This window comes from Tursiops truncatus, chromosome 16 (assembly GCF_011762595.2).
Source record: "Tursiops truncatus isolate mTurTru1 chromosome 16, mTurTru1.mat.Y, whole genome shotgun sequence".
NCBI lineage: Eukaryota > Metazoa > Chordata > Mammalia > Artiodactyla > Delphinidae > Tursiops > Tursiops truncatus.
Window position 1 is genome coordinate 45558138 of NC_047049.1, and position 13548 is coordinate 45571685.

At 44.5% G+C, this 13548-nt stretch overlaps 1 protein-coding gene across 1 annotated transcript; it reads right to left on the bottom strand.

Annotated features, from left to right (window-relative positions):
• Positions 1 to 3628: 3628 nt before the first annotated feature.
• On the bottom strand, positions 3629 to 13285 carry C16H10orf53 (chromosome 16 C10orf53 homolog). Its single transcript, XM_033841698.1, is given in 4 exon segments — positions 3629 to 3694; positions 4349 to 4467; positions 12781 to 12939; positions 13261 to 13285. Coding segments are annotated over 4 exon segments (369 nt in total).
• Between the last annotated feature and the right edge of the window lie 263 nt (positions 13286 to 13548).

Genomic DNA, 13548 nt, shown 5'->3' on the forward strand with positions numbered 1-13548 from the left:
TTTTTATTTAATGTTATTATATAATAAAATATATACAAATTTAAATTTACATACAAATTTAAAAGGTAAAAAGGGTGTCTAGTGAAGCAGTTTCCCTCTCACTGCTGTCCCTCTGCTACCCCAAGCGTGTTTCTTGGAATTTTATGCAGATTCAATGTATATACATATATCCTTTCTCTTTTTTTTCACAAATTGTAATAGTATGTACTTTTCTGAGTCATATTTTTCATGCTTCTTTGTACTTAAATAATATATCTTGGTGACTGTTTCATAACAGTGCTCCAAAAATATCTCTCGGTCTTTTTACAGGATGCACAGGTTTCCACTGCTTGAATGAACTGTGGTTTATTTAACCGATCCCTTGTTAGTGGATATGAGGCAGCTTCCAATCTTTTCTTATTACGAGACATGCTGTAAAGAATTTTTGTACATGTAGAAATTTGTATTTGCAGATGTATATCTTCAGGATAAGAGGAATCTATTGAATCAAAAGATATATGGTTTGGGCTTCCCTGGTGGTGCAGTGGTTGAGAGTCCGCTTGCCGATGCAGAGGACACGGGTTCGTGCTCCGGTCCGGGAGGATCCCACATGCCGCGGAGCGGCTGGGCCCGTGAGCCATGGCCGCTGAGCCTGCGCGTCCGGAGCCTGTGCTCCGCAACGGGAGAGGCCACAACAGTGAGAGGCCCGTGTACTGCAAAAAAAAAAAAAAGATATATGGTTTAAATTTTTGACAAATATTGCCAGATACCTCTGCAGACATTTTATCAATTTACACTGCTGCCAGCAACGCATGAGTGTCTATTTCCTGCATCCTTGCCAACATGCAATGCTATCTCATTTTTTTGATTTAATATCTCATGTTTGATTTGCATTGATCTTATTATGAGTGAGGTTAAACATCTTTTCCTTGTTAAGGACCATTTATATTTCCTTTTTTTTTTGCGGTACGCGGGCCTCTCACTGTTGCGGCCTCTCCCGTTGCGGAGCACAGGCTCCGGACGCTCAGGCTCAGCGGCCATGGCTCACGGGCCCAGCCGCTCCATGTGGGATCTTCCCGGACCGGGGCACGAACCCGTGTCCCCTGCATCGGCAGGAGGACTCTCAACCACTGCGCCACCAGGGAAGCCCCAGGGAGATATCTTTTTAAGAAGACGTAAGACAGAGGGAAGCAGAGGAGAAGGATGAGGGCATGTTTCTGTAGACCAAAAAATGATTACATTTCCAAAGACAAAGCTCTTCTTAATCAATGACAGAGAAGAACTAGGTTATATAGACAGATGACTTCTATGCCGAATTCTTGATTTTATTTTAAATGTTTATTTGAAAAATACCCGCCTCCCGGACACACACACACACACACACACACACTCTCACACTCATATGCAAAGTAAAAATCAATTCCACCAATGAGAACATTTACGAAAAGGAAGAAATGAGAGTCCTGCAGGCCTCCTCCCTCCACTCACCCCACCCACCTCTCCAAGCCTACAGCCCAGAGGTAACCCTGGGGCTTTTTCCAGTAGTGCTGATTCATACATCATTTCATTCTGATCTAACTTGGAACACAGCACCCTGGGCACAGGATCTCCCAGAAGCCTTCTGCACTCGGTTTTTTCTTAGAACCGTGTGCAACCTCCCCTTACCAGCCCTTCTGCTCTGGCCGTGGGGGAAAGGAGAGCAGGTTGGGTGTATGGGGGCGCTGTTCTGAGACAAAATACAGGCCAAGGTGGAGAGTGTGTCAGAGGAGGGCAAGGTGGCTGCAGGGTGGACCCTTTGTACCGGTTAACATTGGGGTCCTGGAGCCTGAGGAGCTGAAGTTACCGCACCAAATGTAGATGGGAAAGCCTGCAATTGTATATCCCAGCAGAAAAGCTTTTGGCAATGAAAGTAGGAAGCACCATTCAAGCAGGAAGAAATTTCCCTGGTTCAAGATAGAACGCTTAGACAGTCAGCAAATGTTTTGGTCACATGGGAAGAGGTTCAACATAAAAGGTTAAGTTTAAAAGAAAGATACGTAATTGGATACATACGGCATGATCCCAAATTGGTGAAATCCATTTCTATGTATGTCTAGCTCTTAACGAACATTCAGATATGAATGGAAGAAACCCCAACTGAAATAAACCAAAATGTTATCAAATTTATACTTTATCTTTACCTGTATTTTTTCATTTTACTGTAATGAAAATGTACTTCTTTTGTAGTGAAATGTTTGTACGAAAGCAAATAATAACTTAAACTGATCTTTGAGAAAAAGGGACTAAATCCAGGGTTACTAAAAACGTGTGAAAACCAGCACCAGACACCGGGAAGAAGATTTGTTTTTAGCCTCAGGTTCTCAGCAAAGATGATTAAATATTTCCAGCATCCTAAGTGATTCGTAATCTCTGAATGAAATCTGATAAAGTGGAACTTGGGCTGAAAATGAAAATTCTATCCCCTATTTCATCACGTGCGGGAAAGAACTTGGCTAAGTGGTTTCATGGAGCACCAGATAGATGCCTTTGCAGTTCTGGGGCACAGGGGGGTTTGAGGTTCCCTGGAGCAAAGGGAAGGATGGCTCCCCAGGTGCAGTGAGGCTGCAGGTAGCAGGGTGGCCCCGCATCCCTGCAGGCTGTGCACCCAGAGCCAGCCGCTGCCTGTCACAGGCCCTGCAAGCCGTTCTCTTTCAACACAGCGCCTGGAGTCTTCTGTGAAGGAATCCAGCTTTCTTCTGTGATGCCTTCTTACCATGACCTCACAGTTAACATCATTAGATCAATACCTGCATTTCTCCCCTCTCCTTTACTCTACAGCTAAGAATGCATGCTACAGTTCGGTGCAAAGATCCTGAAAAGAAAATGAACGTCATTTTGACATGGCTGAGGTTGACACTGACCACAGCTAAAACACTTTTTAAACACCGCTGGCTGTGTTTTCCTCCAAATGAGACAGGGAGCCACTTTCCCCTTCTGTCCCGGCCTCTTTCGGGCCCTCGTCAGACCAGCCTGTTGGATTGGCTAATGCAAAAGAATGCAGATCATTTTCTTGTGATCTGGAAAATAAATAAAGATTTATTTGAAAGAAAATAAATGAAGATTTGTCGTTAGGTAATTATATATTACAATGTTAAATATTATTCTGTTGGGAGCAAGAAGTAAACCTGTAAGAATAGACAGGTTTCCAAATACTGACATTAACTCCTGGTTCAGATTTTCAAAGCCCACTATTCTCCCTCCCACCACCCCCCTCCTGCCTTATCCTTAATTCTACCTCCTCCTAGCTCTCCACTGCTATACAGTGGAATCTCTGATGCTTCTGGCAACTTTGCGTTATTAGCAAGGGATGGCGCTTTGTTATTAGATTGCATTTTATTTCCTTCAAGCTCAATGTGTACCTGATATTGGAGGGCTCTCCCTATGGGTTGAGATTGAGAGATGCTGCAGATGGTGTGGTTTTATTACTTTTGCGGGCCCCGTTTCCTTGCAGCCAGGTGAGAAACCTGGCTGTGCAGGCTGAAGGACAGGGTGCGTTGCCTTGCCTGAGCCCAGCATCCACGGCCCGGAATGGCCGCTTTTGCTTGTACTGCAGAATGGCGGGAGGCACCTGCTCTTCTGCTGACTTCAGATGCCTGTTCCAATGAAGAGATCAGTAGGCATTTAGTACAGCTCTCCTGGCCTCTTTGCACCATGGGTCTAGTTTACCATCGCCTCCTGGGGAAATAGGTATAATTTTCTTTTAGCCAGCTTTATATACCATGTCACGTTATATAAGACAAACATACGGCTTCCACTAGGAGAGCATTTCCAAAGGTCCCAGCCTTTGTAGAGTATTAGTGGATTGGGAAAGCTTTTACATTGAGCATACCGTGAGGCATGCATGATGCCAGCCTGCTGAGCCAGAAGCTCTCTGAGGCAAAGAAATCCATAGAACGTAGCTGATGATGCCACACACTGCCGGCATATCAACTCTGATCGTCTTAGCTAGCCTAGATAGAATAATCAAACAGAACAAAAACCATTTTCAAGGTAAATAATAATAAAACACACATTATTAAAATGAAAAACTACTAAACAGCCTATTCTCCCTAAATGTGCACAGTCCCATTTGACGTCTAGAGCTAAAACTTCATTTTCTTTCCATCCCTCTTCTGTTTCCAGCGTTCTGGGAAGAAGCCCAGAGCATCAAGCACTTTACTGTGTATGGTTTAGGATGCGCTCATTCATGTGCCATAGAGCATGGGGCTTTGAGTAAGAATTTAAAACTCAGAAAGAAACCCACTTTGAATATGGGCAGGACACATCGACCACTTCAACTAGAAATGGAAATGCCCCAGAGAAGGCAAAATGCTGGTGGGAAGGGCTTCCCAAACTCCAAGTCTTTGATGTTGCAGTGGAAGACAACTTCTCCATTCACCACGAGTTCCACCACATTCCAGTCTTCTATCTTCTCTAGGATGGCCTGGTGTCCATCTTTAGCCAACACAGCTGGAAAAGATGGGGAAGGATGTGGGTGCCACGGGGACAGATGAACCTGATATGCAGGTGTCTTCATGGATGGCAGCGACTGGTCTGCTCTCCAGTTGTTCATGGCTGTAACTCAACATCCCTGGTGGGTGCCCACCTGGTACTGGCCCCGATGTGTCCTCCCCTTTGCTGGGAAGCACAGCCAGAGACCTGAAAAATTTTTGTTTTGGTTGTGATTTGCCCCAGAGCCATATGATCAGTGAAAATATGAGCTTTCTCTAGGAATAGTTTTGAGCCTTTCTTATAGAGGTGATGCTCAGTGTTGGAGGGGATTTACAGAATTAGGTAAAGTCTTACCCTGATGATGGAAATATAAACTGGTCACCTTTCTAGAGGGCAGTTTGGAAGTACATACCAAAAGCCTCAAATGCCTCACAAAAATTAGAATTAAAAAATGATTCTAATCTCTGGCCCAGGAAATTGCACTTATAAGAAAGCTCCCTAAGGAAAAAATCAGAAATACAGACTTTTGCAACAAGGCAGGCTTTTGCAACAAGATATTCCTTTCTGTACTATTATAATAGCAAAATACTGTGAATAACTTACATGCCCAATAATAAGAAGATGGTCAAGTAAATGGTGGCAAATGCATATGATGAGATTTTATTTGGACATTTCAAAAATGTTTATAAATTTTTAATAGCAAGAAAAATATTTGTAATATAAGCAAAAAATCAGGGTACATGTATAATATATATTAAAATGTGTATTCAGGAACTTCCCTGGTGGTCCAGTGGTTAAGAATCCACCTGCCAATGCAGGCGACACGGGTTTGATCCCTGGTCTGGGAAGATCCCATGTGCTGCGGAGCAACTAAGCCCGTGCGATACAACTACCAAAGCCAGTGCGCTCTAGAGCCCACGCGCCACAACTACTGAGCTTGTTCTCCTAGAGCCCGTGCTCTGCCACAAGAGAAGTCACTGTAATGAGAAGCATGTGCACCTCAATGAAGAATAGCCCTTGCTCACTGCAGCTAGAGAAAGCCCGCGCACAGCAATGAAGATCCAGTGCAGCCTAAATCAATCAATCAATCAATAAAAATATGTATTCAGTGCAATTCATGTGTATATATTAGGAAAAAAGAAAATATCCAGTGATTATCCCTCTGTGGTGAGATTATGAGAAACTTAAAAAAATTCTTTTAGCATATTCTAGATTTTCTATAAAAATCAGGGAAAACAATTTTTTTAAAGCTAATGGACTAAATTTTTATTCTCCCCTTTGGAATCTGCATTTTGGTTATTACTTACATTCAACAGCTCCTTTCCTAGAGATCAGCTATGGGAAAATTGTTAGATTTATTCTCTATTGTGGAAATGCAAGGCTATATGGGTTTAGGAGAAATGATGTGCATGGGACAGCCTGGAGCTCTGTTTTCTCCAACACATTTCTCCCCACGTTTCCTGATGTGTTCACCCTATAACCTCAGTGTTAGGGTTGGTTCACTAAATCACCACCTTTGGCAGTCTTCATTCGTTGGTGAGAATTGTGGTTAGAATGGAAAGAGAAATCAGATGGTGGGCATGTTTTTTAAAGGCTTAGCATTTCAATCAGTGCTATGTGGAGAAAAGCAGACAGCTATGTCAGTTAATTGCATTTAATTACAGAGACAATTGCTGTTTCAAAATGTTGCCATGTCCACTTCTTCTCTTTCAATCAGTTCAAGAACATCCAGCCCCAACTGTGAACATTTTAATTGCGTGATTTTAATTTCACTTCTGGAAAGGAACTTCAAAAAGCAACTCAGCGAGGATCTCCATTAACAAGATAGTGCTCCTTGGGTACCCAGTGGTGGCCCTAATTGTCCCTGTGACTGCTGCTAACACCTCTCTCTACAGAACACCGGCATCTTTTTCTTTGGCATATTTATGTTATTGTATCCTATTTAAGTGTCTTGTTCTTAAACATCTTTAGAGGAAGGCACTCAGTTTGGACCAGTGACTTGTTTAAATGAAGCAGTCCACCCAGTTTGGAATGGCCAGTGAATCGTCCGGGGAGGCATGAAGGCAGTTTGTGGGCAGAGAATTCTGGGGATCAGATACTCCCCCAGCAGCGCCCCCTCTGGAGAGGGGAGTTATAGCCAGAGAGGGAAAAGCTGCAAGCTGGTAGGTAGGAGGCGATTTGGCCTCCATGACCTTGGCGTTGCATTGTCTGAAGACGCTCCTGGGACATGTACTTCAATTTGATTGGGAGAAATCAGGAACAAAACAGCTTCTCCGTACCCACCTTACACCCCACCTCTGGGGGCAAGGTGCTACCTCTATTCTGATAACACATAATACCAGCTCTCTAAATCCTGGGGGTTCTGGAGAGAAGGGGTGCAGGTTCCACCTGGGGCCGGTCCCTGTGACCGGGAGTGTAAGGGAGGAGGGGCTCTGTAGAAGGAGACCCGGGAAGGTGTGTACCCCACAACCTGCTATGGCCCTTTCCCTGCAGAGCACATCTCACCAAGCCTCATGTAACATCTGCGTTTGGAGTTTGTTTTATGAGAACAGCAGCACTATTTTGTGGCAAGGTTTACCTAAGAAATAGGGTTTAATCCACCGAATAACCCACCCTATGGAGGTGGCGGCAGTGCCAAAAATGGGAATATGCCTCAACATCTGAGCAAATGACGTCCCACAGGAAGAATCCTCATCATACCATGTCAGTCCTCATTTTGCCTTACAAAGCCCCGTGTCTCCTTCACTGACCACAGTCCATCCTCCCCCCCGCCCCACCCTGGGCCTGGTGTTAATACAGCTTGTTGAATAAACAAGCTCCTAATGGCGCTGGGCACCTCCAACGATTCTTTTGGACCCCGAGTGACGTAAATCTGAGTCTTATCAAAGCGATAAGCCACCTCTGAGTCTACTTCATCTACTCATCCTCAGGATGCCTGTCCCCTTCTCACCACTCCAGGATGTGTTGAGCCCAGCTGCAGGGCGGCCAGTGCAGGCTTAAGGGATCAAACTCGGAGAAGCACCAGAATTCCTGCAGCTCATCCAAATGCCACCTCTCTATATGGAGGACACATTTTTTTCCTATGAGCTGCTATGGGTTGTCTATTCAAAGAAAGGTCAGATAAATATACTCCATGCAACAAAGTCTTTGCAAAGGTAGTGGCTAAACTCCAGCATAAATCAACCAGAAGCTGTAAGGCCACCCGCAGAAAACCTGACTCTTTGAAGTGGCATCTCATTCTTCAAGGGGGATCTGGGTGAACTGGAGGGTTATGGAAAAGCCTCCCTCTTCTCAGTACTGGTGGAATCGTGTGCCACCTGCAAATGATTTACATGTTCCTGGTTAGGAAGTCAAGGCAAACAGACAGGCATCTCTCCCTCCTCTGCTCGGCACAGATGCAAAGCCAATGACTATTAACGTGTGTAGCTAATGCATAGCTAGGGACAGGGGGATGGTACACAGAGCAACTTAGCTAAATAAGGATGGATTCTATTCTTATGAGTCTTTTCCTTTTTAGCAGGTCATTTGGCAGACTTAAGTACAGCAGGCAAGGCACAACCATGGCGAGGGAAATTAACACTTCTTGTTCAGCATTAGTTAGTTTAATTTCATCAGTATTGAGGCCATAGTCAGGACACTTTTGCTAAGCTATTATAATTCATGGGTAATAAAGAAAGAAATAAACTTTTCAGATTGCTTAAGGCATGGTAAATTCAGGAGAGATCAGGCATATTTCCAAAGCCAGCAGGGTTTCGGGAAATGATAAAAGGGCTATGATTTTTAAAGAAATGCACAGAACTCAGAGGCAGATTTTACAAATGAGAGCCTGCAAATGCACCACTCTGTGCTTGGTGTGATGTTAGTTGGGTCTAAAATGATGGGGGGAGTGTTGAACAGAGAAAGGGGAGCAGATGCTCCCTGCTTTGCTTCTGTTAACACCCCAGCATTTGTCACCAGCCCTCAGTAAATGTTGGCTGCCAGTATTATATGAACTACCATTCAGGGATATACAAAGCTAACTTTAAAAATCAACCACCTGCTGATACCTTGCAATACTCAAGTCTCCTTCAATCATAAAAATTCTCCCCTTGATCCTCTTAAAATACGCCTTCCCCTCCCCTACTGTGGGAAGAGCTGCCTGGGCTCTTTATTTCCTCATCTCTACCACTCCTTTACCTCCTGCAGTTGGAGCCTCTGCCCACCTTCTCCTGAACTTGCATCGTCAGAGGCGAAGACCCATTAGCACATTCAGTGGCTCACCCAGTTCTCCCTCACCCTTCCAGCAGATTCATGCTCTGATCTATCTCCTTTCTTGCTTCTTAAAACACTTGTGCTGGTAAAAACATATTTTAAACTCTAAAACTTTATCAGATTATAAATGTAATGCAGACTGATGAGTTCTTAAAAACCTTAAAAATTACAGAAAAGGACACAGATTTAAAAATCGCCTATAATTCTTCCCCTCCCCCTCCTTTTGTCTTTTTCAGTGGAAGTGAGATCATAGTGTGCATAAAATTCCGGAATATGCTTTATTCCTTTAACACAATGGCTGTGGCAATCCAGCCCCATCAGTACACACAGATCTGCCGTGTTGCGTTTCATGTGACAGATGTACTGCGATATAGCCAGTCATTCCTTTTTCCGGTCGTTTCCAATTTTTCAAGATGACCAAGGAATGCAGAAAATCTTCATGGGCATGTTTCCATGTACATGTGCGAGTTTTTATATATTTATGAAACTGAGAAATGGAGTAGCTGGATTCTACAGTATACAGCTAAATTTTAAGACACTGCCAGGTTGCCCCCCAAAGTTACTGGGCCAACTTCCCCTCCCATCACAGGTCTTTGGGAACACTCTATGTCCTTCATCAACCATGGATTTATCTTTTTCTAGAGATAACTCCTGCTAACAGTTTGGTGCCTATTAGCTATTTTCTTCTTGAACTCCTCATCTCACTTGCCTTCTGTACCTCCAGATTCTCTCCTACCGTTGCAGCCCTCAGAGGGACCACTGCCCATATCCTGTGGTCTGCCTGGTTCTCACTTTCCTTGCTTCTTCCAGTCTCACCTTCTGTGGTTCCAGCGTTTGCTCCACGCAGGTTCATTTTAACTAGTATTTATCAGTCCTTCAGATATGCCAGGCACAGTTCCAGACCCTGGGACAGAGCAGAGAACAGAACAGACAAGAATCCCTGAGCCCCTGAAGCATTCATCCCGGTAGGAGACAAGGATAACAAGAGAAATAGGTGAAATATATGTTATGTTGGATACCAATGAGCGCTAGGAAGAAATAAAAGAGGAGGGAAGGGAGATAAGGAAAAGGGAGACTGAGGGAAGTGTCGACATTGTCAATGGAGATGCTCAAGGAAGACCTGTCTGTGAAGGTGACTTTTGAGAAAGACCTGAAGGCTGAGAGAGTAAAGAGAAAAGACCAGGGACTTCCCTGGTGGCGCAGTGGTTAAGAATCTGCCTGCTAATGCAGGGGACACGGGTTCAAGCCCTGGTCCGAGAGGGTAAGTAGCAACAGGGGGAGATGAGGTCAGGGAAGTCATCAGGAGCCTGGCAGGCCACTGTAGGAGCAACCAGAATGTTCTCAGAGGCAAGGGCCATGCTCTGACTCAGGTTTAATGGCATCACCTGGCTTTGAGAACATACTGCAGGGGACAAGGTGGTCGCAGTGGGCTCAGTGAGAAAGCCAGGGCGGTGATCCAAGCAAGAGATGACTGACGGTGGCTTGGACAAAGAGACCGAGGGTGGTGGCAGGGAGGTTAGGGCATGGTTGAATTCTGTCGGGATGCTTTGAAGATAGAGCCAACAGAATGTGCTGCTAGACTAGATGGGGAGTGTGAGGGAAAGAGAGTAGAGAAAGATGCCTGCAAGGTTTTTGGCTTGAGTAAGTGAAAGAATGGCACTGCTATGAACTGAGATGGAAAAAATACAGGAGGGACTGGTGAGTATTAGGAGTCTGGTTTAGATATTTTGGACATATTGGTCCGAGATGCCTATTAAGCATCCCAATGACAATGAGAGGTCCTGACTGCAGATATATGATCTGCAAATCTTTTCTCCCATTCTATAGATTGTCTTTTCACTTTTTTAGTAGTGTCCTTCGATGCACAAAAGTTTTTAACTGTAATGAATTTCAGTTGTTCTGATTTTTGTTTTGTTGCCTATGCTTTCGGTGTTCAAGACATACTTGCCAAATCTAAGGTCATTCAGAATTGCCCCTATGTTTCCTTCTAAGAGTTTTTTAGTTTCTAAATTTAGACCTCTGATCAATTTCGAGTTAATTTTTATATATGGTATAAGGGTCTAACTTCATTCAAAAGATATTCATGTAGATATCCACTTTCCCCAGGACAAATTGTTAAAGAGAATGTTCTTAATGCATTGAGCAGTCCTGACTCTCACGACAAAAGTCAATTGACTATAAAGGTGATGGTTTACTTCTAGACTCTCAATTCTATTCCATTGGTCTATATACTTATCCTTATGACAGTACCACACTATTTTGATTACTATAACTTTGAGTAAGTTATGAAATCAGCAAGTGTGATACCTCCAACTTTGTTCTTTCTTGAGATTGTTTGGGCTAGTCTCAGTCCCTTGAAATTACCTATGAATTTTAGGATGAGTTTTTCCATTTCTGCAAAAACACCACCATTGAGATTTTGATAGGAATTGCATTGAATCTGTATACTGCTTTGGGAAGTATTGTCATCTAACAATATTAAGTCTTTCAATCCATGCACATGGTATATTTTTCCATTTACTTAGGTTTTCTTTGATTTCTTTTAGCAATTTTTGTAGTTTTCAGTGTGTAAGATTTGCACCTCCTTGGTTAGATCTGTTCATATGTGTTTTGTTCTTTTAGATGCTATTGTAAATGGAATTGTTAACTTCCTTTTGAGATGGTTCATTGTTAGTTACAGAATTACAATTGATTTTTGTGTGTTGATATTTTTAAATTAATTAATTACTTTTTGGCTGCATTGGGTCTTCGTTGCTGCGCGTGGGCTTCAGTTGTGGCGAGCGGGGGCTACTCTTTGTTGTGGAGCACGGGCTGTAGGCACGCAGGCTCAGTAGTTGTCGTGCACGGGCTTAGTTGCTCCGCAGCATGTGGGATCTTCCCGGACCAGGGCTTGAACCCGTGTCCCCTGCATTGGCAGACGGATTCTTAACCACTGCGCCACCAGGGAAGTCCTGTGTGTTGATTTTGTATAGTTAAACTGTGCTGATTTTTTTTATTAGTTCAAACAGTGTTTTTGTAAACTCTAGGGTTTTCTAGCCAGACACTGGATCTGGAGCACAGCCCCCTGAACCTCGCCTCCCATCTCCATCCTCTTAGGGAGTACTGTTACTTTTACTTTAATCCACTACCCCTTTAAGGCTGTCCTGGTCCAAGCTACTATCATCTCTCCCCTGGACCACCACAACCATCCCTTGTCTCCCTGCTTCCATTCTTGGCCCCCTCTAATCTGTTCTACTCACAGCAGCCACAGTTTATTTCCCCTGTCTAATACTACATAGCCCTGCAGGATCTGGCCCCTGTCCACCTCTCTAGCCTCATCTTCCCATCAGTTCAACAAATACATAGGTCATTTGTTCATGCTTCCAGCCTTTGCAGATATTAGTCCCCCTACCTGGAGTGCTCTTTCTTCCTTTACCTGGTTAGCTTCTCCTCATTCTTTAAAGCTCAACTCAGATGTAATTCAGGCAAGTAAACCTTTCCAGATCTCTGTCCTCTCCCCTCCAATTATGGCCAGTGGCAGGTCCCACTATGATTACGCTCCTGTGTCAGAGCCTTGGCACAGCTGTCAGTTAGCAGTCAACAATGACACAGTCACTTCAAGGACACGTATCATGTTCACCAGTGTGTCCCCAGTACCTGGAAGAGTGTCCAACACATATTACTTGCTCAGTGAAGGTTTGTTGCATGAATGGATGATCAAGGGACAGACTCTCTGCCATTTTTCAGCCACGTACCTTGGAAAAGTCACTTAATATTCCTGCTTCTCAGTTTCCCAATGTGTAAAGCAGGGTATGTAATATTTTCTATCCAGGTAATTTGCATTTACTACCCAGCACCCAGTGGGCTCACAGTGTATGTTTCTTCCTGCTCTAATATTGAGGCAGCAGAAGCCAGAAGAAGATGCTAAAACATCCTGCAGCTGTGGGGCTTAGGGCCGACTTTCCAGAGGAAGTGGCACTCGGTCTAGGTCTGAGGAATGAAGGAAGTCTAGGCAGAGGGCACAGCCGGCACAGATGCTCAGAGGCTGCGGTGTACCTGGGCGCACTCAACTGGGTGGCCCTTTGGCGCTCAGCTGCCTACCTAACAGGCCCTCCAAGCGGTAGGTGCGGTGCTCCACTGACAGGCCGACTGAGCTGTACGGCCCCTAGGGCATGATGACCAACGCGTTCCTGGGCGTGACCGGGCCTCCTGCTGGGGTTACGGGGCAGTACACGCTGCTAGGTAACTGCTTTTCAGGCCCTTGGGAATGGGCGTGGTCGTGCGTGGGTGGGCAGGGCCACGAAGGGTGGGCATGGAGCTCGAAGATCCCCTGCACCCCAAGTCCTCTGCCAAGTGCCTGGCGTAGGGACTGGGGGTGAGGAGTCTCCCTTCTTGAATGCCTGCACCAACTACTGTGTGCCCTCTGCTGGGGTGCAAAAAGGCCACTTGCTCTCGTCACTGGCGCAGCCCGGTAAACACGGAATTTCAACTTGGTACGGCAAGTGTTAATGATAAATAACAACAATAGCCAACGTTTACAGCTAGTTACAGAAAGTATGTGTCAGGCGACAAGCTAAGCACCTTCCGTGTTATCTTGTTTAATCATTTTACCGTTTCTATGAAATAGGCTGTAATTTGTATTTACAAAACTGAGCGTCAGAGGTGTCAAGTAACCTTCCCAGGCAGGTCAGGCGTGTAGCATGGACTGGAAACCTTTGTAAGGTTTACATAGATGTCTTTTTATTGATCCTGCCTGGGGTTTGTTGGGACACTTAAAACTTTGAATTTAAATCCTTCACCTGTTTTCGGAAAATTTTGAGCCATTATCTCTTCACATATTGCTTCTGTCCCATTTTCTCACTTTTCAGG